Source organism: Schistocerca serialis, chromosome 12 (assembly GCF_023864345.2).
Source record: "Schistocerca serialis cubense isolate TAMUIC-IGC-003099 chromosome 12, iqSchSeri2.2, whole genome shotgun sequence".
Lineage (NCBI taxonomy): Eukaryota > Metazoa > Arthropoda > Insecta > Orthoptera > Acrididae > Schistocerca > Schistocerca serialis.
Genome location: NC_064649.1, coordinates 16,985,333 through 17,011,897, shown reverse-complemented (window position 1 = coordinate 17,011,897; position 26,565 = coordinate 16,985,333). Strand labels below are relative to the sequence as shown.

Here is a 26,565-nt window from a genome sequence, read left to right as displayed (position 1 = left end):
TAGGTTTTCCGTGATTTCCCTAAATCGCTCCAGGAAAATGCTGGGATGGTTCCTTTGAAAGGGCACAGCCGACTTCCTTCCCCGTCCTTCCATAACCCGATGAGACCGATGGCCTCGCTGTTTGGTCTCTTCCCCCAAACAACCCAACCCAACCATGCGTTGCAATCAGAATAACACAGGTATTGCCGAAAGCAGGCAAGCGACTTTCAAGTACCACGTCTGACCTGTACGGAAATGCACATAATGGATGCATGAGTACAAGTCGTAGGCGTGTGGTTGACGACATATGGAAGTTTGGGTCGGGCCGTGAGTCGTGCACGGATACCTAAACGATAAGCGGGAAACCCGGGTTCGAGTATCGATCTGGTACAAATTTTCATTGTCGTCATTCCATACTACAGCCGATTGTTGCCTTATTCGCATTCATTTGATGTATTTCATAACGGCTGTAGTCGCCGTACAGATCAGGCATTGTAGTAGCCGCAGTGCCTGAAAGGAACTTTGCATTGTAATCAGAATAACACAGACAGTGCAATGTCATAAAAATTTAACCAGCCACAAGACTTGGCCAGTTGTTGTCTATGACCGTTGTACACGTACGCGACGTGTACGTGGGAGGAAGTGATATGTATCATCGGTTGTCTTAGAATGTACACTGCCGAAATCTTACGACAAATCAAATCATTGCTTGATGCACAAGGCCTTTCTTCCAGCATCTCTAACCACAGATTAATGAGTATTTCTGCACGTAAATGATTAGAGTCCCAACCAAGACTGCATTATCGTCGTTTCTTGGTTAGTGTTGCTACCAGGTCTGATAGGACATACAGGGTTTCTATAAAAAGTAGTGGGACTGATTTTTTACTGACGCGACTGTAATCCGCAGTGCGCGCTCTCCCGGGGGGGGGGGGGGGTGTTATATGGCCGAAAACGCGCGTCGTGCCAGTCGCCTGCGGGCTCTTGTCTCAGCAGCATCGTGCGTTGGGTAGACACGTCGCAAAGTCATCGGCGTTGAGGACGAGGACCGCTCGGAACGCCAATCAACCAGCAAAACTGACGAAAAAAATCGACCGTATTCGAGGTTTATTGAGCGCCGACCGTCGGATGAGTGTCAGGATGATAGCAGGCGACCTCGGACTCGATAAAACGACTTTTGTGTTAGCAGAAGAGCCAACACCGTGTTACGAGTGGAGGCCGAAATGCACGCGGTTTAGCTCACGCAGGCTGGCACGAGGAGGGAATAACTATACTGACGTGATGATGAACGTCGCTCTTGACGGTACATGAGTCACAATATTATCTGTTCAGAGTACATTCTTGAAGGTAGTTCTTATAGTAACTGAATATGGCGCCTTGCTAGGTCGTAGCAAATGACGTAGCTGGAGGCTATGCTAAACTGTCGTCTCTGCAAATGAGAGCGTATGTAGTCAGTGAATCATCGCTAGCAAAGTCGGCTGTACAACTGGAGCGAGTGCTAGGGAGTCTCTCTAGACTAGACATGCCGTGCGGCGGCGTCCGGTCTGCAATCACTGATAGTGGCGACAAGCGGGTCCGACGTATACTAACGGACCGCGGCTGATTTAAAGGCTACCACCTAGCAAGTGTGGTGTCTGGCGGTGACACCACAATGACAGTGCACAACATCATCACCAAAGAATTGTCCATGAGGAAGATCTGCGACGAGATGGTCCCGAAGATCTTGCCAGACGTTCAAAAGCAAGCACGTGTGAACGCCTGCCAAACAATCTCCAGAGCCTTGCAACTGATCTGGAATTTTTAGATAACATCACCGCAGACGAATCCCGTGTGTTTCACCACGACACGGAGACAATGCGCGTGAGTGCCGAATGGCACACCGCAGCATCCCCACGTCCCAAATTGGCTGGCATGAGCAAATCGAAGGTGAAACCCATGCTGATCGTATTTTTCGACGTCAGGGGCGTCGTTCGCCATGAGTATGTCCCCCGAAGCCAAACTGTCAACAGTGCGTTGTATTGTGAAGTGCTCAAGAGACTGAAAGGCAGGATCCATCGCGTGAGGCTTGCCCTCGCCAATGACTGGAAGCTGCATCATGACTACACGCCGAGTCACATCTGCTTGATGATGGCTAAGAAACGGATTCAACGATCGCCCAGCCCCCCCCCCCCCCACCCTACAGTCTCGACGTGACCACGACAGTCTTGTTTTTGTGCCCCAAACCAATCACTTCCCTGAAAGGACACTATCATGGGTCCCTGGAGGAGGTCCAAGCCGCCACTACGAGGACTCTGAAGGCCATCCCAGACTCAGGTTCGCGGCAGCGTTTGAAGCGTGGATGTCTCGCATGCAGCGGGTTGTTGACTCTCAAGGATCATACGTTGAAGAGTACTAAGTGGTTGTAGCGATATCTACAATACGCTTTGATTCTCAAGCTCATTACTTTTTATACAAACTCTGTATAAGGGGTGTGAATAGCGTCAGTGTTGGGTGATCACTGTAAGAGACACGGAAAGGCAGCATGATCGTATCGGAGGTGAGGGTATCATCTGGAGTGCCCCAGGGAAGTGTGGTAGGTCCGCTGTTATCTACATAAATAATCTTTTGGATAGGGTGGATAGCAATGTGCGGTTGTTTGCTGATGATGCTGTGATGTACGGGCAGGTGTCGTTGTTGAGTGACTGTAGGAGGATACAAGATGACTTGGACAGGATTTGTGATTGGTGTAAATATAGATAAATGTAAATTAATGCAGATGAATAGGAAAAAGAATCCCATAATGTTTGAATACTCCATTAGTAGTGTAGCGCTTGGCACAGTCACGTCGATTAAATACACTCCTGGAAATGGAAAAAAGAACACATTGACACCGGTGTGTCAGACCCACCATACTTGCTCCGGACACTGCGAGAGGGCTGCACAAGCAATGATCACACGCACGGCACAGCGGACACACCAGGAACCGCGGTGTTGGCCGTCGAATGGCGCTAGCTGCGCAGCATTTGTGCACCGCCGCCGTCAGTGTCAGCCAGTTTGCCGTGGCATACGGAGCTCCATCGCAGTCTTTAACACTGGTAGCATGCCGCGACAGCGTGGACGTGAACCGTATGTGCAGTTGACGGACTTTGAGCGAGGGCGTATAGTGGGCATGCGGGAGGGCGGGTGGACGTACCGCCGAATTGCTCAACACGTGGGGCGTGAGGTCTCCACAGTACATCGATGTTGTCGCCAGTGGTCGACGGAAGGTGCACGTGCCCGTCGACCTGGGACCGGACCGCAGCGACGCACGGATGCACGCCAAGACCGTAGGATCCTACGCAGTGCCGTAGGGGACCGCACCGCCACTTCCCAGCAAATTAGGGATACTGTTGCTCCTGGGGTATCGGCGAGGACCATTCGCAACCGTCTCCATGAAGCTGGGCTATGGTCCCGCACACCGTTAGGCCGTCTTCCGCTCACGCCCCAACATCGTGCAGCCCGCCTCCAGTGGTGTCGCGACAGGCGTGAATGGAGGGACGAATGGAGACGTGTCGTCTTCAGCGATGAGAGTCGCTTCTGCCTTGGTGCCAATGATGGTCGTATGCGTGTTTGGCGCCGTGCAGGTGAGCGCCACAATCAGGACTGCATACGACCGAGGCACACAGGGCCAACACCCGGCATCATGGTGTGGGGAGCGATCTCCTACACTGGCCGTACACCACTGGTGATCGTCGAGGGGACACTGAATAGTTCACGGTACATCCAAACCGTCATCGAACCCATCGTTCTACCATTCCTAGACCGGCAAGGGAACTTGCTGTTCCAACAGGACAATGCACGTCCGCATGTATCCCGTGCCACCCAACGTGCTCTAGAAGGTGTAAGTCAACTACCCTGGCCAGCAAGATCTCCGGATCTGTCCCCCATTGAGCATGTTTGGGACTGGATGAAGCGTCGTCTCACGCGGTCTGCACGTCCAGCACGAACGCTGGTCCAACTGAGGCGCCAGGTGGAAATGGCATGGCAAGCCGTTCCACAGGACTGCATCCAGCATCTCTACGATCGTCTCCATGGGAGAATAGCAGCCTGCATTGCTGCGAAAGGTGGATATACACTGTACTAGTGCCGACATTGTGCATGCTCTGTTGCCTGTGTCTATGTGCCTGTGGTTCTGTCAGTGTGATCATGTGATGTATCTGACCCCAGGAATGTGTCAATAAAGTTTCCCCTTCCTGGGACAGTGAATTCACGGTGTTCTTATTTCAATTTCCAGGAGTGTATTTGGGTGTAACATTGCAGAGCGATATGAAGTGGGACAAGCATGTAATGGTAGTTCTGGGGAAGGCGGATAGTCATCTTCGGTTCATTGATAGAATTTTGGGAAGATGTGGTTCATCTGTAAAGGAGACCGCTTATAAAATAATACGACCTATTCTTGAGTACTGCTCGAGCGTTTGGGATCCCTATCAGGTCGGATTGAGGGAGGACATAGAAGCAATTCAGAGGCGGGCTGCTAGATTTGTTACTGGTAGGTTTGATCATCACGCGAGTGTTACGGAAATGCTTCAGGAAGTCGGGTGGGAGTCTCTGGAGGAAAGGAGGCGTTCTTTTCGTGGACCGCTACTGAGGAAATTTAGAGAACCAGCATTTGAGGCTGACTGCAGTACAATTTTAGTGCCGCCAACTTATATTTCGCGGAAAGACCACAAAGATAAGAGAGATTAGGGCTCATACAGAGGCATACAGACAGTCATTTTTCCCTCGTTCTGTTTGGGAGTAGAACATGGAGAGAAGATGCTAGTTGTGGTACGAGGTACCCTCTGCCACGCACCGTATGGTGGATTGCGGAGTATGTATGTAGTTGTAGATGTAGATGTAGACAGCGTTAATGGCACCTGACCGGGCCTTGTTGTGCTTCTCTATTTGGCCGAATAGCCGAATCATGCAGTAGCGAGATTTGTGGAGCATTCTCATGTGACAGTAGTCAGATGTTGGATGGCATGGCAACGTTAAGGTCAGGTATACTCGTCGTCGAGGTTCCGACGTCTGACCGCCACAAAGTACGATCGCCAGATGTGCTCCAAGCGCATCGTAACCCCTTCACATCTGCACAAGTAATAGATTCCCTGCAACATTCTGTGTCATACAGCACCTTTGGTCGAAGACTAGCAGCACCAGTATTGGGGAATTACCGCCCCCTGCGTGTGCTGCCGTTAACAGCACAACACAGATGGCTATGACGTAAGCTCAGGTCTGTTAGCGATTGATAGATCTCTAACGACACGACAGTACGTCACGGGCATCTACATCTACTTTACATATATACTCCCCAAGCCACCCAACAGTGTGTGACGGAGGGCACTTTACGTGCCACTGTCATTACCTCCCTTTTTTGTTCCAGTCGCGTATGGTTCGCGGGAAGAACGACTGCCGGAAAGCCTCCGTGCGCGCTCGAATCTCTCTAATTTTACATTCGTGATCTCCTCGGGAGGTATAAGTAGGGGGAAGCAATATATTCGATACCTTATCGACAAACGCACCCTCTCGAAACCTGGACAGAAAGCTACACCGCGATGCAGAGCGCCTCTCTTGCAGAGTCTGCCACTTGAGTTTGCTAAACATCTCCGTAACGCTATCACGGTTACCAAATAACCCTGTGACGAAACGCGCCGACCTTCTTTGGATCTTCTCTATCCCCTCTGTCAACCCGACCTGGTACGGATCCCACACTGACGAGCAATACTCAAGTATAGGTCAGACGAGTGTTTTGTAAGACACCTCCTTTGTTCATGGACTACATTTTCTAAGAACTCTCCCAATGAATCTCAACCTAGCACCCGCCTTACCAACAATTAATTTTATATGATCACTCCACTTCAAATCGTTCCGTACGCATATTCCCAGAAATTTTACAGAAGTAACTGCTACCAGTGTTTGTTCCGCTATCATATAAGCATACAATAAAGGATCCTTCTTTCTTAGTATTCGCAATACATTACATTTGTCTATGTTAAGGGTCAGTTGCCACTCCCTGCACCAAGTGCCTATCCGCTGCAGATCTTCCTGCATTTCGCTGCAACTTTCTAATGCTGCAACTTCTCTGTATACTACAGCATCATCCGCGAAAAGCCGCATGGAACTTCCGACACTATCTACTAGGTGATTTATATATATATTGTGAAAAGCAATGGTCCATAACACTCTCCTGTGGCACGCCAGAGGTTACTTTAACGTCTGTAGACGTCTCTCCATTGAGAACAACATGCTGTGCTCTGTTTGCTAAAAACTCTTCAATCCAGCCACACAGCTGGTCTGATATTCCGAAGGCTCTTACTTTGTTTATCAGGCGACAATGCGGAACTGTATCGAACGCCTGCCGGAAGTCAAGGAAAATGGCATCTACCTGGGAGACTGTATCTAATATTTTCTGGGTCTCATGAACAAATAAAGCGTGTTGGGTCTCACACGATCGCTGTTTCCGGAATCCATGTTGATTCCTACAGAGTAGATTCTGGGTTTCCAGAAACGACATGATACGCATCCTGTGCCCTCGTGCTGCAACTCTCAAGCGATAGTATTGTGGTGCCAATTTTCAGCAAAACAATGCTTGTCCACACGTGACACGTATCTTTATGAACTACTTATGTGACGATGTACTTTCGCGGCTGTCGCTTCTGAGACAAGCTCCGACATCAATTTCATCCCAATGCCAGTATCCGCGATATCAAGGACCAGTTTCACCAAGTGTGTGCCAGCTTCTCTCAGGAGAGGACACAATGGCTCTATGACACTCTTCCCAACTGAGCCTCTGCAAGCATGCACGCCAGAATGTGTGCAACGCCATACTGATAAGTTGGCTCCTACTGTAAGTTCTTTGTACATTTTACTCGAGTTTGTACTCACTGTGGTAACATAACATACCGTCTCAACCCGTGATGTTTCATTTCGTTCCCCTTCTCGGTCCTTCACTTTTTTTCTTCGGACAGTATATTAATTGATTAGGGTATTAGCGATCTATCATTTTTTCCGTGACGCAAAAAAGATATAAGAGTATCCATGTCGAGCTATTTACGGTGAGACGACTACGTAGATCTAGGCTGCACAGGAGAAAGTTGTCAGACTAATTCACAGGAAGGAAGGTTGTTGTTGTTGTTTTTGTGGTCTTCAGTCCTGAGACTGGTTTGATGCCGCTCTCCATGCTACCCTATCCTGTGCAAGCTTCTTCATCTCTACTCCCTACTGCAACCTACATCCTTCTGAATCTGCTTAGTGTATTCATCTCTTGGTCTCCCTCTACGATTTTTACCCTCCAAGCTGCCCTCCAGTACTAAATTGGTGATCCCTTGATGCCTCAGAACATGTCCTACCAACCGACCCCTTCTTCTAGTCAAGTTGTGCCACAAACTCCTCTTCTCCCCAATTCTATTCAATGCCTCCTCATTAGTTGTGTGATGTCTAATCTTCAGCATTCTTCTGTAGCACCACATTTCGGAAGCTTCTATTCTGTTCTTGTCCAAACTTTTCTTCGTCCATGTTTCACTTCCATACATGGCTACACTCCATACAAATACTTTCAGAAACGACTTCCTGACACTTAAATCTATGCTCGATGTTAACAAATTTCTCTTCTTCAGAAACGCTTTCCTTGCCATTGCCAGTCTATATTTTATCTCCTCTCTACTTCGACCATCATCAGTTATTTTGCTCCCCAAATAGCAAAACTCCTTTACTACTTTAAGTGTCTCATTTCCTAATGTAATTCCCTCAGCATCACCCGACTTAATTCGACTACATTTCATTATCCTTGTTTTGCTTTAGTTGATATTCATTTTATACCCTCCTTTCAAGACACTGTCCATTCCGTTCAACTGCTCTTCCAAGTCCTTTGCTGTCTCTGACAGAATTACAATGTCATCGGCGAACGGAACCAATTTCGTGCTCGAAGTAAGACGTTCATATTTCTATCACTCACCCGATGTCTTTTTCTTTGTGGTAAGTTCCTATAATACCAAACTGCTGAGGTCATCGGTCCCTAGGCTTACACACTACCGTACTTAAAGCAACTTAGGCTACGGACAGCCCATGCCCGAGGGAGGGCACGAACCTCTGACGAGAGGAGCCGCGCGAACCGTGGCAAGGCGCAATAGACCGCCCGGATACGACTCGCGGCTCAGCCCCTTATCAAGAGAAGTTTCCGTCAGAGTAGTACCTGAATAACGGAGTGCAGAAATACTCATTAATCTGCGGTGAGAGGCGCTGGAAGAAAGGCCTTGTGCATCAAGCAATGATTTGATTTGTCGTAAGATTTCGGCAGTGTACGTTCTAAGACAACTGATGATACATATCACTTCCTCCCAAATACACGTCGTGTTTTAATGACGACGTTATACTTGATAGGGATTAGCATTAAGTAATCCCGTGGCTGTGAACGAAACTTTTTGAAGCAACACGGAAACTTGAGTCTTACTGTACAGGTTGTTACAAAAAGGTACGGACAAACTTTCAGGAAACATTCCTCACACACAAAGAAAGAAAATATGTTATGTGGACATGTGTCCGGAAACGCTTACTTTCCATGTTAGAGCTCATTTTATTACTTCTCTTCAAATCACATTAATCATGGAATGGACACACACAGCAACAGATCGTACCAGCGTGACTTCAAACACTTTGTTACAGGAAATGTTCAAAATGTCCTCCGTTAGCGAGGATATATGCATCCACCCTTCGTCGCATGGAATCCCTGATGAGCTGATGCAGCCCTGGAGAATGGCGTATTGTATCACAGCCGTCCACAATACGAGCACGAAGAGTCTCTACATTTGGTACCGGGGTTGCGTAGACAAGAGCTTTCATATGCCCCCGTAAATGAAAGTCAAGAGGGTTGAGGTCAGGAGAGCGTGGAGGCCATGGAATTGGTTCGCCTCTACCAATCCGTCGGTCACCGAATCTGTTGTTGAGAAGCTTACGAACACTTCGACTGAAATGTGCAGGAGCTCCATCGTGCATGAACCACATGTTGTGTCGTACTTGTAAAGGCACATGTTCTAGCAGCACAGGTAGAGTATCCCGTTTGAAATCATGATAAGTACAGTACATACTGACGAAACTAAAATGAGGTCTAACATGGAAATTAAGCGTTTCCGGACACATGTCCACATAACGTCTTTTCTTTATTTGTGTGTGAGGAATTTTTCCTGAAAGTTTGGCCGTACCTTTTTGTAACACACTGTATAACTTCATTTATTCCAGGACCCGTTTTAGTTTTTCCCTTGAGTTGGCATAATACCCTTACATCTTCATCACTAGGACGCTTCCCAAAAGAAGACATTGTCCTTATTGACTGTACAGTTTTCAGTTTACCAGGGGACCGATGCCAGACTTTCGCATTTTTATAGTTTTAAATAATGACAGAATTTGGAATAAGTGTAGCTGTTGGGATAAGGGTAGTTGTGGAAATGAAAATAAAATACTTTTAAAAATGAACCAAAAAACGTGAGATAGTGATTATGAATTTGTTACACATTCCTGTAAATTAATTTCCATGTGTCCAAAAATGTGTTCCGCATTCGGAATGTTTGTCCCGGTTTGTACGACGGGCAGAGACCATGGACTGTCAGTACGGCCACATAACCTATAACTTTAACTCGACAAGCAATCTCAGTTACAATAAGCACGTTAGGCGGTAGTAGCAACAGGTAAATAACAATTAAAGGCTACAATGACAGACATGTTTGTCGTTTCGGGAAGTTTATTCGTTTACAAAAGTCAACCTGTAGGACGGGCAGAGATAGTGAACTAACCCAGTGGTCACAGCTATTATCTATGACAATGGTGTATACAAATTATTCAGTTAGCAAGTACTGTAAAACAAATATGACGGTATTTGTAATAAGATAATATGGAAAGGGAGTCCGTTATTTGTAAATAATAAGTTGAAATCTTAAAATATGAGTATGAAACTGGACATCCATGAAACCCTTTTGCCTATGATACTTAAAAGTCTCATTTATGTTGTATGCAATGTCAGAAGCAGATTGAAAAGCCTTTTTAAAGATGCCTCATTAATCCCTGTACAATTAGTATGTATTGATAAAAAGGGATGTTGACTTAGAAATAATATACACTACTGGCGATCAAAATTGCTACACCAAGAAGAAATGCAGATAACAAACGGGTATTCAACGGACAAATATATTGTACTAGAACTGACATGTGATTACATTTTCACGCAGTTTGGGTGCATACATCCAGAGAAATCAGTACCCACAACAACCACCTCTGGCCGTAATAACGGCCTTGATACGCCTGGGCATTGAGTCAAACAGAGCTTGGATGAGTGTACAGGTACAGCTGCTCATGCAGCTTCAACATGTTACTACAGTTCATCAAGAGTAGTGACTGGCGTATTGTGACGAGCCAGTTGCTCGGCCACCATTAAGCAGACGTTTTCAGATCTGGAGAATGTGCTGGACAGGGCACATTTTATGTATCAAGAAAGGCCCGTGCAAGACCTGCAACATACTGTCGTGCATTATCCTGCTGAAATGTAGGGTTTCGCAGGGATCGAATGAAGGGTAGAGCCACGGCTCGTAACACATCTGAAATGTAACGTCCACTGTTCAAAATTCCGTCAATGCGAACAAGAGGTGACCGAGACGTGTAACCAATGGCACCCCATACCACCACGCCGGGTGATACGCCAGTATGGCGATGACGAATACACGCTTGCAATGTGCGTTAAGCGGGATGTCGCCAAACACGAGTGCGACCATCATGATGCTGTAAACACAACCTAGATTCATCCGAAAAAATGACGTTTTGCCATTCGTCCACCCAGGTTTGTCGTTTATTACGCTGTCGCAGGCGCTCCTGTCTGTGACGCAGCGCATGGGTAACCGCAGCCGTGGTCTCCGAGCTGATAATCCATGCTGCTGCAAACGTCGTCGAACTGTTCGTGCACATGGTTGCGGTCTTGCAAACGCCCCCACCTGTTTACTCAGGGATCGAGACGTGGCTGCTCGATCCGTTACAGCAATGCGGGTAAGATGCCTGTCATCTCGACTGCTAGTGATACGAGGCCGTTGGTATCCAGCACGGCGTTTTGTATTACCCTCCTGAACCCACCGATTCCATATTCTGCTAACAGTCAATGGATCTCAACCAACGCGAGCAGCAATGTCGCGATACGATAAACCGCAATCGCGATAGTCTACAATGCGACCTTTATGAAAGTCGGAAACGTGATGGTATGCATTTCTGCTCCTTATACGAGGCATCACAACAACGTTCCACCAGGCAACGGCGGTCCACTGCTGTTTGTGTATGAGAAATCGGTTGGAAACTTTCCTCATGTCAGCACGTTGTAGGTGTCGCCACCGGCGCCAACCTTGTGAGAAATGCTCTGAAAAGCTAATCATTTGCATATCACAGCGTCCTCTTCCTGTCGGTTAAATTTCGCGTCTGTAGCACGTCATCTTCGTGGTGTAGCAATTTTAATGGCCAGTAGTGTACATGATCTGCAGCATTCGGATAACCCCTATGCAACATGTCACAACAGATGTGACATTCAAATCAACTCACCAGTCCACATGTGGAAAGACTTAATAAACATCAACACCATCTGTATCAAATACGTACATGGGGGAGAATAACGTCAGTGTAATTTAACAACCGAACTCTAAGGATCCACATCATCCCATACATCAACATCATCTTACTCCATAAGAAAGTGATGTAAAAAGCCCTTTGTCTCTATATTTCCTATAGTGATTTAGAGACATTATGGTTTGTACACGGGGCTACCGACAGTCTTTTTTTCTGCATGAAATGAAACAGGAAATTGGATTATGATATATTTTGTACCGTCCATTATACACAATACGAAGGCTCGAGAAGTAGGAAAATATACCTGTAAGTGATAATGAGCAGCTTGCAAAATGTATATTTTGATGTGTGTCACATGGAGCAGACATCAAGCAGGAGCCGCCGTCGCTGCAGTACGTTGACCCCACCATGATCGGCGTCCTGGTCGGCTTGGGACTAATGTTCATCATCCTCTGCGTCGTACTGCATCTCTTCAGCAAGTAAGTCTCCTCCGAGCCTACTGCTTCTGTTTTCTTTCTCGGTTTTCAAACGTTTCTCCATGATCTGTTCAACACACTTATCTGTAACTCACTGTAGTTACACCCCCTCCTCCCCTTTTCCCTTCCCTCCCCCTTGTCTATAGAGGCGTCTATCGAAAAGTTTTTCTTAACAGGCACTGTCACTGGCATTTCAGTCTTTTTCATTGCCATTATCCTTTGTGTTTGTGACACTATTAAACATGACTTCAGAAGCTCTAAGCTAATTAACATTATCTTTATTCTGAAAGCTTGCTATTATTATTATTATTATTAATTACTATTAATATTATTATTCGTGTTCGTAATTATAATTAGCCTCATAATAATATCTCAGGTTACATATCTAAATCACAGTACCCATATAAATTGGCAATGTTTAATGATAGTTTAAATTACTGGGTGATCAAAAAGTCAGTATTAACTTGAAAAATTAATAAACGGAATAATGTAGATAGAGAGGTAAAAATTGACACACACATGCTTTGAATGACATGGGGTTTTATTAGAACCAAAAAGATACAAAAGTTCAAAAAATGTCCGACAGATGGCGCTTCATCTGATCAGAATAGCAATAATTAGCATAACAAAGTAAGACAAAGCAAAGATGATGTTCTTTACAGGAAATGCTCAATATGTCCACCATCATTCCTCAACAATAGCTGTAGTCGAGGAATAATGTTGTGAACAGCACTGTAAAGCTTGTCCGGAGTTATGGTGAGGCACTGACGTCAGATGTTGTCTTTCAGCATCCCTAGAGATGTCGGTCGATCACGATACACTTATGACTTCAGATAACCCCAAAGTCAATAATCGCACGGACTGAGGTCTGGGGAACTGGGAGGCCAAGCATGACGAAAGTGGCAGCTGAGCACACGATCATCACCAAACGACACGCGCAAGAGATCTTTCCACACGTCTAGCAATACGGGGTGGAGCGCCATCCTGCATAAACATCGTACGTTCCAGCAGGTGTTTATCAGCCAGGCTGGGGTTGATCCGATTCTGTAACATATCGGCGTACCTCTCACCCATCACGGTAGCAGTTACAAATCCAGAATCACGCATTTCCTCGAAGAAAAAAGGCCCGATAACGGTAGATGTGGTAAATCCAACCCAAACCGTGACTTTCTCGTCGTGCAATGGAGTTTCCACGACAGTTCTAGGATTTTCGGTTGCCCAAATTCTGCAGTTGTGGGCGTTGACAGACCCTCGGAGCGTGAAATGGGCTTTGTCGGTCCTCAACACGTTACTCAACCAATCGTCATCTTCCGCTATCTTTTGAAACGCCAACACCGTAAATGCCCTCCACTTCACTAAATCGCCGGGTAACAGTTCATGATGCCGATGGATTTTGTACGGATAGCATAGCAGGGTACGCCTAATTGCCAACGAAACAGTAGTGTATGGGATCCTGGTGCGACGTAGAACTGCACTAGCGCTGACTTCCCCGTGCGTAGACGAACCCGCTACGGTTTCCATTTCTTCCTGAACTGTCTCAGCAGCATTACGCCTTGTGCTCAGTCGGCCACTACAGGGTCTATCGTCTAAACAACCCATGCCTTCGAACTTCGAAATCATTCTCGCCACAGCTGCATTTGTCAACGGACCTTTACCCGTTCGAATCCCCTTCCTAGGGCGATAGGATCGTAACGCTGACCTAGCACATTCCCCGTTCTGATAATACAGCTTCACTAAAAGCGCCTTTTCTGGTAACGTCAACATGCTGCGACTCCTGGTGCATCTGATACTCTCTCTCTTTTTTTTCCTTTATTGTGATTTCATTCCCCTGCCCCATATGGGCAGGGGAAGGCTGTCAGCGGCACAATCCGCCGCTCTTCAGCCGAGTGACATGACAACGTAAAATAAGAATAAAATGTTACATACATAAGGCGATAGAGGGGATTTTAAAACAGAATAATGGGAGAAAATGGAGGTAAAAAATATACTAACACGGAGACGCTCATGGAGGACGATTAAAAAAAAAGTCACCAGAAAGTTAAAAAACACAGTTGGCGATTCTTCAAAACTCAGAGAAGACACTGAATGGACATGCACAGGTTAAAAGTCGGCCACGGTAATAAAAACACTCCGGAACAACACACTTAAAACCCACTTGGAGCACACACGACGAAGAATGAAAGTGCCAGGGGGGACCTGTCGAGGGAAAGGGCAGAGAGGATGGAAAAGGAGGGGAGAGCAAAGGCGCAGCTGGGGAAGCGGCGGGATGAAGACAGGAGGGGCATGGCATCAGTGGGTACATGAAGAAGCAGGAGACATGTGGGGCGGGGATGAAGACGGAAGACAGGGCAGGAGGGAGTGCAGAGACACTGAAAGGAGGTACAAGAGAGGGGGGGAGTAGGAGTGGGAAGCCGCTCAGGAGGAGGGAGGGGGAGGAGAGGGAGCCCTGAGGAGGAGGTAGGAAGATTGGGTTAGAGTTGGTAGGATGGGTAGATGTCACGGCGAAGCTCATCATCCGGGAGGGGTAGACGGTGGAAGTTGCATTGGGAAAGGAGATGAAGGGTGTGGAGATGGAGAGAGGGAGGGACACAACGGTAAAGGCGCGGCAACTGGTTGGGGGTGGAGAGGAAGGGAGACCCCAGGGGGTGAGGGGGATCAAGGCGGCGGACAATATATAGTGGGTCTAGGCGCTACAGTCCGGAACCTCGCGACCGCAACGGTCGCAGGTTCGAATCCTGCCTCTGGCATAGATGTGTGTGATGTCCTTAGGTTAGTTAGGTTTCAGTGGTTCTAAGTTCTGGGGGACTGATGACCTCAGAAGTTGAGTTCCATAGCGCTCAGAGCCATTTGAACCATTTGAATATATAGTGTGCGGATGTGTTCAAAGAAAAGGAGGGGCGGAAATCCAAGCTACGGTGGCATAACAGAGGATGGGGCAGATCAAGGATTTGTAGGTGTGAAGGACGGTGGAAGGACGCAGACCCCACGTCTGGTCAGACAGGAGTTTCAGGAGGCGGAGGCGGTTGTGAGCTTTGTTTTGGATGGTAAGGAGATGGGGAGTCCAGGTGAGGTGACGGTCGAGTGTGAGGCCAAGGTATTTGAGGGTAGGAGTGAGGTGGATAGGACGGCCATAAATGGTGAGGTAGAAATCATGGAGGCGGAAGGAGTGGGTGGTGCGGCCTATGATGATCGCCTGGGTCTCGGAGGGATTTAACGGAGGAACCACTGGTTGCACCAAGCGGTGAATTGGTCAAGGTGGGCTTGGAGGGTATGTTGGGACCATTGAAGGGTAGGATAGAGAGCTAGGAAGGCGGTGTCATCAGCGAACTGGAGAAGATGAACAGGAGGGGGAGGTTTGGGCATATCAGCAGTGTACAGGAGATAGAGGAGAGGGGAATGGACAGAACCTTGGGGCCCGCCGGCAGAGGGATAGAAAGTACGGGAGTTGGAATTGTGGGTATTCGCATAGGAGCGATGATGGGAGAGTAAGGAAGCAACGAGACGGACGAAGTTGATGGGGAGAGCATAGGTCTGGAGTTTGAAGAGGAGCCCGGGATGCCAGACACGGTCACAGGCGTTCTGGAGATCAACAAAGATAGCGGAGCGACGGGAGTAAAGTTGGAGGGAAAGAAGATTGGTAAGGTTAAGGAGCTGGTCGTCGGCGGAGGAGATTCTCTCTCTCATTACAGCTCCTTTTATACACGATTGTCATGCGCAGTCACTGACGTTTTGCTGTCCAGCGCCATCTGTCGTACATTTTGTGAACTTTGTTTTTTCTTTGTTCTAAGCGTGTGTGTCAATTTTTACATCTCTATCTACATTATTCTGTGGTTTATTAAGTTTTGATCACCCGGTGTGTATGCCACAACAACATCGTTAATTTTGTTACAGTGTTTTTGATTTCCTTTAATCAAACCAAAGTTATTTCTCAACATTTTGCACAAAAATTAACCAACAATAAGCTTAAAAACACCCTTGTTAAACTTGTATCCGTATGGTCTCACATTCTGAATTGCATTTAGATGACTGGCTAAGGTCCCGTTAGATGGCGGAGGCGAATGTAAGCCGCGTGTGTCCGCAGGGCCCGGTGGCGCGAGAACCGCACCATCTTCAACACGCCGAACCCGCGCCTGATGAACGTCTCGCTGCTGCGCGACAGCAAGCTGATTCACGGAGGTGAGCAGGCGGCGGCTGCGGGCGCGGCCGCCGCCGCGGGGGCGGCTGTGGGGGCGGGAGCTGGCGCGGGGGCGGCGGCGGCGGCGGCGGTGGGTCGGCGCGGCAGCCCCCAGCCCAGCCTCGCGTCGCTTGCCGACGCCGGCTCCGCCGGTACTCGATCCTCGGACCACCGCTCCGCACGATCAGATGAGATGGCAGACCCCGCCAGCCAGACGCCCTGCACGCCGCTCCGCTCAGAGTAGCAAGTAGCCGGCGAGGGGCGAGCAACACACCACACGCACACACACACACACAAACACACACACACACACACATACAGGCAAACACACAACACACAGTGAGAGAGAGACAGAGAGAGAGGATTGGAGGAGCAATAAATTCCTAGCAAACACATCTACATCCCCCACACTCATTTTCTACAAAGGACGCATAAAGCTCATGTTCAGGAATTGTTGACACTCCCTATTAACACACACTCAAACACAGGGACACAGACATAGCAGGGATCACCAGAAATCCAGTTACAGGTTGCCTATATGGCGACTTCCACGGGCAACAATATTTTGTATTTTTTAACTAAAGTTCACTCTTGATCACTACACTTATGTCTCAATAACATAGGTGACCAGTTTCGGTTATATTTATATAACCATCTTCAGACCAATGGCTCCCTTGGAGGATGGTAGTTGATTTCGTAGCAGCTGAAGAGAGCTCCGCCTACCATCCTCCAAGGGAGCCATTGGTCTGAAGATGGTTATATAAATATAACCGAAACCGGTCACCTGTATTATTGAGACACAAGTGTTGTGATCAAGACTGAACTTTAGTTAAAAAATGTTTACCAAAATTGAACAATATTTTGGTTCTCAGTAGGATTTTCGTAACTTTTTATGTTTATGGTACTTGAAATTCAGAACTCATATATCAGTCCACCAAAGCAGTTATATGCCAACGGTCAGTGGTAACACTGGTTCCCGTCAGATCACCGAAATTAAGCGCCCTTGGGCTTGGCTAGCACTTGGATGGGTGACCATCCGGGTCTGCCGGGCGCTGTTAGCTAGGCGGTGGCCACTCAGCCCTTGTGAGGCCAACAGAGGACCTACGTGACTGACAACGGCCCCTTCATACCTGCATCCAGTGACGCCTATTGTCTGAGGATAACTTGGCGGTCGGTCGGTTCCGTTGCGCCTTCTAAGGTCTGTTCGGACTGAGTCAGTCAGTCAAAGCAGTTATACATACCTCTCAAAAATTCTCGGTAGAATCGACTGCGAAATTTTTCCATTGTCTTTAATACCCAAAAGTACGACCGATTTCTCGACGGGCAACATGGTGCTGTGGTAGAGTAATTGCCTCCCACGTGGGTGGCCTGAGTTTGATTCTAGGCTGTCGTACATTTTTATACAAAGATGCATGCCTTGCGTACATTGCCGTGAAGAGTATATATAATACATAAAATAGGAAAAAAATTTTTTTTACTTTTTTGGCTTTCGGGTTGTGTCCGTTCAGCCATCTCAACAGTGGAATATCGTTTTTGACGATCCGAACGTAATAACTCCACAACACAACACCCTATCACCGAGCGCAGAAAAATCTCAGGCCCGGCTGGCAATCGAACCCGTGCCTCTGCTCTTAATGATCAGCAGCGCTAACCACGTAGCAGCCGATGCGGAAGAGAATAGAGTTGAACTGTATTGTCTTTTCTTTCAATGAAACAAATTTTATTAACAATCTTATATAAAATATGATTAATTAAGAATCTTTATTTGCAATGTAAACTGGATTAAGTGTTTGATGTCAAAATAAGAACACGCACATTTCTCATAAAAACGATAATTAGGTATGCATTAAGTAGCATGTTTGATGACATTTATTTTCAAACTGAACTGCTCGAAAAAAGGAAAAAATAGTTACCGAAATGGGACTTGAACCAGCGGTCATCAGTCTCGAGCGCTTCCGATTTTTTCCATATTTATGCATTTTGCGCTTCACGGAGGTGCCTGTAGAACATGCATCTTTGTTTAAAAATTTGCATTCGCCCGGAATCGAATCCACAGCTCTCACGTGGCAGACAAGCACTCTACCACAGAGCTACATCTCCGTCGAAAAGTTGGCTTTACTTTACGGTATTAAAGGCACTCGAAAAATAATGTTCTCTAGAATTTTTGAGAGTTGCAATTAATAGCTTTGTGCAATTATATTTGAGTTGTGTTCTTCCTTTAACTTAATTATAAAAAATTGCAAAAAGCTGATGGCAATGCGGTCTCTTTGTGAATATTTCAGATAATTGTTGAATTTTTAATTCAGTCATAATATACTCATTAATAAGTATAGTCTTCAAAACAGTAAGTCAAGAAACTGTGTATATGTCCTGCAGCGCAACTCACGGCCCGCAAATCATCCAAATTATATTCATCCAGTATTTGTGAACAAGCGTACTTAGCGACTTCCAACAAATGTTAAACATAATTTCAAACCTTTTGTAAACTTTTCTTCGCTTACATGCTTAACTTCAAATATTTAACACCCTAACTCCTTTCCAAAGAGACGTCTGAAGCTCGTATATACATGGGAATTCAATTCTTTAATGAATCGGTTTTGGGGGTTAACTGGTACAATACAGGTTGATTCACGAGGATATGCAAATATTTTAATATGTTATTCTAAAAGTAAAACTAAAGATAAAAGTTCATATCAATATGTTTAGTTACGGATTTACGGCTAATAAAAGATTTTGCCTTAATTTTAGCAACCTCGACAATACGAACCCATCGCGATACTGTACGAGGTTAAAGTAAAGCACGATTTCCGTTTATTTTGTTATTATTGGTCTGGTGAATCTAATAAAACATGTCCCAGACGTGTATCTGCAGTAGTTTTCCAGAACATCCAGAGAAGCAAAGATTATTGTACAAGCAAATTTGTTTACTTTCCATTAAGAATGTATTTGTTGGCAACCGCTAGTGAGTTGTTTCAGTCGTTTCATAACTTTGAAATAAGTTAGTATTCTGTATTGCTCAGTGAAAGAACAAAGTCAATACACGTCGGGCATTACCTGCTCGCATTATGAATACAATAGACGAAATTAAGAACAACCATGCGAAATTGAAACGAGCAACAAAACCTGTTCATACACGTGCAGGTAAATGCATTGAACTCGGTGGGGATACTTTTGAACATTTAATGTGAAAATATTGTGAAATTGTGTGTACACTCTACAACTTCCTTAACACTGAGCTTCGTTTTTTCACGTTTAACATGATTTCACATGTGCTATGGTATTAATAAAAGCAGATTATCTGACACATTTATACAGTTTCAGTTAACGTTATTAACATCATTTTTCCAAAATTAAATTCTCTACAACTTCTGTTGAAAACTTTATGCAATTGTCTGGAATTTAAAAAAGAAATTTGGTCAAGTAGTTAATAAATTAAAAATTTTACGAAATTACTTCTTTGCTTTCCTGGGTGTTCTGGGGGACATGTTTTATTAGATTCACCAGATCAATAAGAACAAAGTAAATGGAAATCGTACTTTAACCTCGCACAGTTTTGCGATGACTTCATATTAGCGAGGTTGCTAAATTTCAAGCAAAATCGTTTCTTAGCCGTAATTACGTAACTAAACATTTGCGGTCCTATGTTTACATGAACTTTTTTCTTTAGTTTTACTTGTAGAGTAGCTTATTAAAATATTTGCGTATCTTCGTGAATCACCCTGTAGAATGACGCTTTTGGCTGGAGCGTCACACGACACACTTCATTCTAGCAACCCATTTCACAAGGATTTCTTTTGTGCTCGTAGATCTAGGTACCAAATAAGCCATGTGCAAGAAGCATACAGTACTTGTCAGTAACCTGACCGCTCTGGAGTAGGGTTAGGGTCTGTAAGATAGCTATGCCACTGAGCTAGCCTTTCTCCAAACACACATACACACACACACACACACACACACACACACACACACACAAACACGCATCTACCTAAAGCGTCCCACAACCAGGCTTCCCAGGCCGTGCGAAACAACTGATTTATTATGCGTAACAACAGCTCGTAATTCATATACATACAAACAAAATGTTAAGCAGTACGGCAGGGAATCATCATGAACAGCTAGGGTCAAGTACGAGTTTTTTTTGAAGCATACATCATAATTAAATAGTTTACTGCGGACTGGGGGCAGTGTGTATGAATAGGAAAAACACACATTCGCACACACACACACACATGCATAAGATACCCCGTAAATTTACTTCCACTGGCAGTTGTTTTGCTCGAATAACTAGCGTTTCGTTATTATTCGCATATGGGATCCCCGCCTTTCCGATCGCAAATGGTCAAAGAGCTCACCTTCTCTGTGAATCAGTCACGTCTACTACTTGCTGTATCAAGCTGTTTGAATAGAGGAAAGAATGCTAGACACCATTCCATTTATGGCAATGAAACCCGTTTAGGCGCATTCGAGTTTCTTTAAGGAGTCAGCCCCGATGACAACATTTCTTAAAATTCTTTTTTACGATATTCTGAGCCGCGCGGAGTGACCGTGTCACGGACTGCGCAGCCCCTATCGCCGGAGGTTCGAGTCCCTCCCTCGGGCATGGGTGTGTGTGTTGTTCTTAGCGTAAGTTAGTTTAAGTAATGTGTAAGTTCTAACAACCCCACCACAACAATGGTCAAAAATTAATTATGATTGTGGTGTTGCTCTCGCTGCTAAATACTGCATTTTCGGGCGACAACACGGTTATATTATGTGGCAGGTGTCATTAGAGCACAGTTAATAAAGTCATTTCTTGAAATAATGGATAAACTAGGCACTCATCTTCTCGTGTTTCCCACGCTGGTCTCGTTGTGAACTCATGGCTCAATCGTCGAAAATCTAGGTAGTGATGATTCCAAGCTCGGATGCAAAGAGACCTAGGTGTTATTCTGCGATATTCAAAAGTTTTATAGATGCGTTTCAGAAACCATTCTTGAAGATTAAACTTTTGCAAGTTATGACAATCGTGATGTAAAAAAGGAACCAGCACTCCAAATTTAAGTTACACTTCTTCTTTATTACTTTTGTTGCAACATCACTTCACAATATAAAACATACTTGAAAATATCTTCCTCACTGTTAAAGTTCACATGGCATAAACTGACTACCAAAGCTTGACACTCTAATAACCGCTTATGCGTCCAAAAATCAGAGTTACAAGTACGTCAAAGATCCTAGTGACAAAAGAAAGAATACACATAAGAATAATATCATTTCGATATAAACATATAGATGTATCAAAGTACCTCTACATTAATGAAATCAAATCTGAATCTTGTCACAGAAATATGTTAACTATTCTACAGAAACACAGTAGAATATTGCTGGTATCGAGAGGTTGAGGAGAGGTGCCGAAATGGTTACATAATTCAAGTACCATTACAAAGTCTAGGGGCCGATGACCTCAGCAGTTTGGTCCCTTAGGAATTCACACACATTTGAACATATGATATTCTGAATACCAGTTCCGCCAGCTTACGGAAAGCGAGGCAGTTAACTACCTCGAGGAATGTCCACCAATATGAAGATCAGTAGTAGTTTTCAGAACACGCTTCATGGACGCTTAACTGGCGACGAGCATCCCGGAACGTAGCGGTACCGCACACTCAATCGCAAGCTACACATTAAAGGTGCGTTTCCACCTGCACGCTTTGCGCCTGGCGGTCGTACGACTGTCATTCTCAATGGATAGAAGTCTTCCGAAGTAAGAGTGAATTCAGGTGTGCCGCAGGGGAGTGTGGTACGACCGTTGCTATTCGCAATATACATAAATGACCTTGTCGATGACATCGGAAGTTCACTGAGGCTTTTTGCGGATGATGCTGTGGTATAACGAGAGGTTGTAACAATGGAAAATTGTACTCAAATGCAGGAGGATCTGCAGCGAATTGACGCATGGTGCAGGGAATGGCAATTGAATCTCAATGTAGACAAGTGTAATGTGCTGCGAATATATAGAAAGAAAGATCCTTTATCATTTAGCTACAATATAGCAGATCAGCAACTGGAAGCAGTTAATTCCATAAATTATCTGGGAGTAGGAATTAGGAGTGATTTAAAATGGAATGATCATATAAAGTTGATCGTCGGTAAAGCAGATGTCAGACTGAAATTCATTAGAAGAATCCTAAGGAAACGCAATCCGAAAACAAAGGAAGTAGGTTACAGTACGCTTGTTCGCCCACTGCTTGAATACTGCTCAGCAGTGTGGGATCCGTACCAGATAGTGTTGACAGAAGAGATAGAGAAGATCCAACGGAGAGCAGCGCGCTTCGTTACAGGATCGTTTAGTAATCGCGAAAGCGTTACGGAGATGATAGATAAACTCCAGTGGAAGACTCTGCAAGAGAGACGCTCAGTAGCTCGGTACGGGCTTTTGTTGAAGTTTGGAGAACATACATTCACCGAGGAATCGAGCAGTATATTGCTCCCTCCTACGTATATCTCGCGGAGAGACCATGAGGATAAAATCAGAGAGATTAGAGCCCACACAGAGGCATACCGACAATCCTTCTTTCCACGAACAATACGAGACTGGAATAGAAGGTACCATCCGCCACACACCGTCAGGTGGCTTGCGGAGTATGGATGTAGATGTAGATGTAGACTGACACTCTCGTCATCTTCAAAGTGTATTCCCCGTAGATAATCTTTAAGCTCCAACAACTCAGATGAAATGGCCTTCCTCTCAATCTTGTGGTCCACTGTGAGCATTCGTGAAACCCATCGTGAGCATCTCTTTGAATATCCGAGAGTCTCGATCACTGCAAACGCACTTCCAATGCTGACCGACCCGACAACTGTAGAGCCAATTTTCGAGTTGTGATGCACCGGTCGGCACGAATAATGGTATCCGTACGATTCAGCATGTCTGGAGCAGTGGCTGTGACAGGACGTCCCGAGCGTGGCTGGTCATGCAGCTCTGTTTCTGCATTTCCTGAGGCTGTAACTTTCTTTACAGATCGCCCAAAGCTACTCCTATCAGCTGCAGCGTCGCCATACACTGCATACAAACATTTATAGATGTTCACGACGGTTTCTTTTTCTGCACACAAAAATTCAATAATAGCACGTTGCTTGTAACATGAGTCGTATGTAGACGACATTTTGATGCTGTATTACAAGCAATTGCCTCACAAATGCTGCTCTATGACTTTATACCTAGTCATGCTCCGAAATTTTCCTTTACTGCACGCAGTACGCAGTGCTGTAACGTATGTTGATATCCTACTGCATTCAGTGTTTTCTTCAGTGCATGGACAGGACCACACGCTAACCACGAAAAACACCCCCTTACAGTACCACAGCCTCATCCGTACTTCATTGTTGGCGTTACACGCCTCGTAGTGGCCCCTTATCAGTTAGAGGGCCCGCACAACAGACAAGCAAGATGGGCTGTCAACCTCCTCTCAAGAGCTCAGATCGAAACATCGCGCCAGAAGACATGTGACAGTGTTTCCACCAATTGGAACTCATGTGACTCATGTAGCACTCCGCCAAATCGGCGTTATAAGCGCGCCCGGACAGTCAAACAAGCAGTGTTTACCCACCACTAGAACAATTCTGGCCAGTACTTACGCCGGCTCTAGCACAGCATATACTCACCATAACATTCAGTAGCTCGTTGCATCTTGTAATTGGTAGATTTTGGTCATTATTTTGTTTCGTTGGCTTACATTCTTGTCTGGTTTTTCTACCACAAGAATTGTGGGGTTTTCTTGTTGTTCTTGCGTTTAAAAATTCGTGCATGACTAGAAGGCGTTTTTTTAAGTACAATAAAGTGTGTTCACACTTGACTGTTAGTTCTTTCCTGACAGCCGCAGGTAACGTTCTCCAGGATTCTCCTGACCTAAACGTCTTCTATCGAATTGCAACAGAGTATAGGCTGATCCATCGCTCCAAATCACTTATTTCCAGACATCTACTATCCAGTTGCGACGCTCTTCACACAACCTCAAGCGTCGTTTAGCACTAATCACAGAAATGTTTGCCTTACGAGGAGCTGCTTGCCGTGGCACTCAATACGTACAGTCATTGTACTAGCTCCTGGTGGCAGCTTTCAACTGACGAGTGATTCCTTCCACTGATTTCATGTTACAACCCTTCGCGGTGGTGGTATTGGTGGTGGTAAGTTCCTGCGAGACCAAAATGCTGAGGTCATCGGTCCCCTGGCTTACACACAACTTAACCTACCTTTCGCTAAGCACAACACACACGCCCATGCCCGAGGGAGGACTCGAACCTCCGACGGGGGGAGCCCTGCGAACTGTGGCAAGGCGCCCAAAGACTGTGCGGCCACAACCCTTCGCATTGCTCGACGGTGCCTGTCTGTCAGTTATGAGGTCTGGCGGGTCTTGCTTTAGCTGTGACCGTTCCTTCTCGTCTATCATCACATCACCAACAGTCGTCTTGGGTAGCTTTGGAAGGGTTGAAGTATCAATTATGGTTTAGTCAGTCAGATGGCATCAAATGCCTAGGCCGCGTTCTCCTGATCAACTCATTCTGGTGTTACCGCTTCTCTACTGACAACGCAACACTCCTCGCCTTCTTTGATACTGGCTGGTCCGCCTCAAGTGACATCTAGTGGTCACTATCGCATTACATCGGGATGTCCGGATACTTTCGAATAGTAGTGTAGGTGTGTTTATTAGAAGAGCAACGTGTTTCTCTGTATTTTCGCGATAATCACATCGTCCTACTGCTATTATAATGGGTAGTCAAACGAAAACGAGATACAAGGTGATTCACGAAGATATGCAAATATTTCAGTACGTTATTCTACAAGCAAAATTAAAGAAAAAAGTTCATATGATCATAGGTCCACAAAAAAGTTACGTACGGAGTTACGGCTAACAAAAGATTTTGCCTGAAATTTGGCAACCTCGGTAATTGGAAGCCATAACAAAACTATACGAGGTTAAAGTAAAGTACGATCTCCATTTATTTTGTCGTTATTTATCTGGTGAATCTAATAAAACATGTCCCAGACATGTATCTGCAGTACTTTTCCAGAACATCCAGGAAAACAAAAAAGTAATTTCGTAAATTTTTTAGTTTATTAACTACTTGACCACATTTGTTTTTTAAATTCCATACAATCGCACAAAGTTTGCAACAGAACTTGTAGAGAAATTAATTTTGGAAGAATGATGGTAATAACGTTAACTGAAACTGTACGTCTGTGTCAGATAATCTGCTTTTATTAATAGCATAGCCCACGTGAATTCGTGTTAAACCGAAAAAAAACAAAGCTCGGTATTAAGGAAGTTGTACAGTGTACACAAAATTTCGTAATACATTCACAATAAAGTATTGGTTAAAAACAGTCTTGGTTGCAATTTTAGTTTTTTTATTTTTCAACGACGCGTTTCGCCTTAGATTTTTTCTAGATGGACGCGAAAGGCACCAAGATCTGCATAACGCGTTCCCGTTCACAGGAGCGAGTAACAGTAAGATGGGGGCTCAGGTAGTAAGCATAATGCATAACCTGAAGATGTCTAAATAAGACGAAACGCGTCGTTGAAAAATAAAAAATCTAAAATTGCAACGAAGACTGTTTTTAACCAATACTGTTAAGTACTGATTTGCTGTTATGCCACATATGGACTGGAAGAATTTCTATTCACAATAAATGTTCAATGCATTGAGCTTCATGTGGTATAAACAGATTCTGTTGCTCGTTTCAGTTTCATAGGGTTGTTCTTAATTTTCTCAATTGCACTCACAATGCCAGCAAGTAATGCCTCACGTGCATTGACTTTGTTCTTTCACTGAGCAATACAGAAAACTAACTTATTTCAAAGTTATGAAACGACTGAAACAACTCACTAACGGTTGCCAACAAATACACAAACGTTTCTACATTCTTAATGGAAGGTAAACAAATTTGCTTGTACAATAATCTTTGCTTCTCTGGATGTTCTGGAAAACTACTGCAGATACACGTCTGGGGCATGTTTTATTAGATTCACCAGATCAATAACAAGAAAATAAATAGAAATCGTGATTTACTTTAACCTCGTACAGTTTTGCGAAGGCTTCATATTAGCGAAGTTGCTAAATTTCAGGCAAAATCTTTTATTATCCGTAAATCTGTAACAAAACATTTGTTTATATGAACTTTTTTCTTTAGTTTTATTTGTAGAACAATGTATTACAATATTTGTATATCTTCATGAATCACTCTGTATATGGTAAAATGAGTAAGTAAACTGTTTATTATTTCAAAAGTAATCGCCAGAACTGTTAGCACATTTATCCCAATGCGCCCGTCTACGGAATCGTGACCGTGTCCACGCGTGCACCTCTTCGTCC

The 26,565-nt window shown here is 45.1% G+C and overlaps 1 protein-coding gene across 4 annotated transcripts in view; it reads left to right on the top strand.

Moving 5' to 3' along the window:
* LOC126428105 (uncharacterized) overlaps positions 1-26,565 on the top strand; it is an 857,744-nt gene that overhangs the window by 739,854 nt on the left and 91,325 nt on the right. For all 4 annotated transcript variants that reach the window (XM_050090007.1, XM_050090006.1, XM_050090009.1 and 1 more), the window contains exons 6-7: positions 11,927-12,041; positions 16,120-16,214. In XM_050090007.1, coding sequence (XP_049945964.1) covers positions 11,927-12,041; positions 16,120-16,214 — 210 coding nt within the window. The remainder of the gene's footprint in view (positions 1-11,926; positions 12,042-16,119; positions 16,215-26,565) is intronic.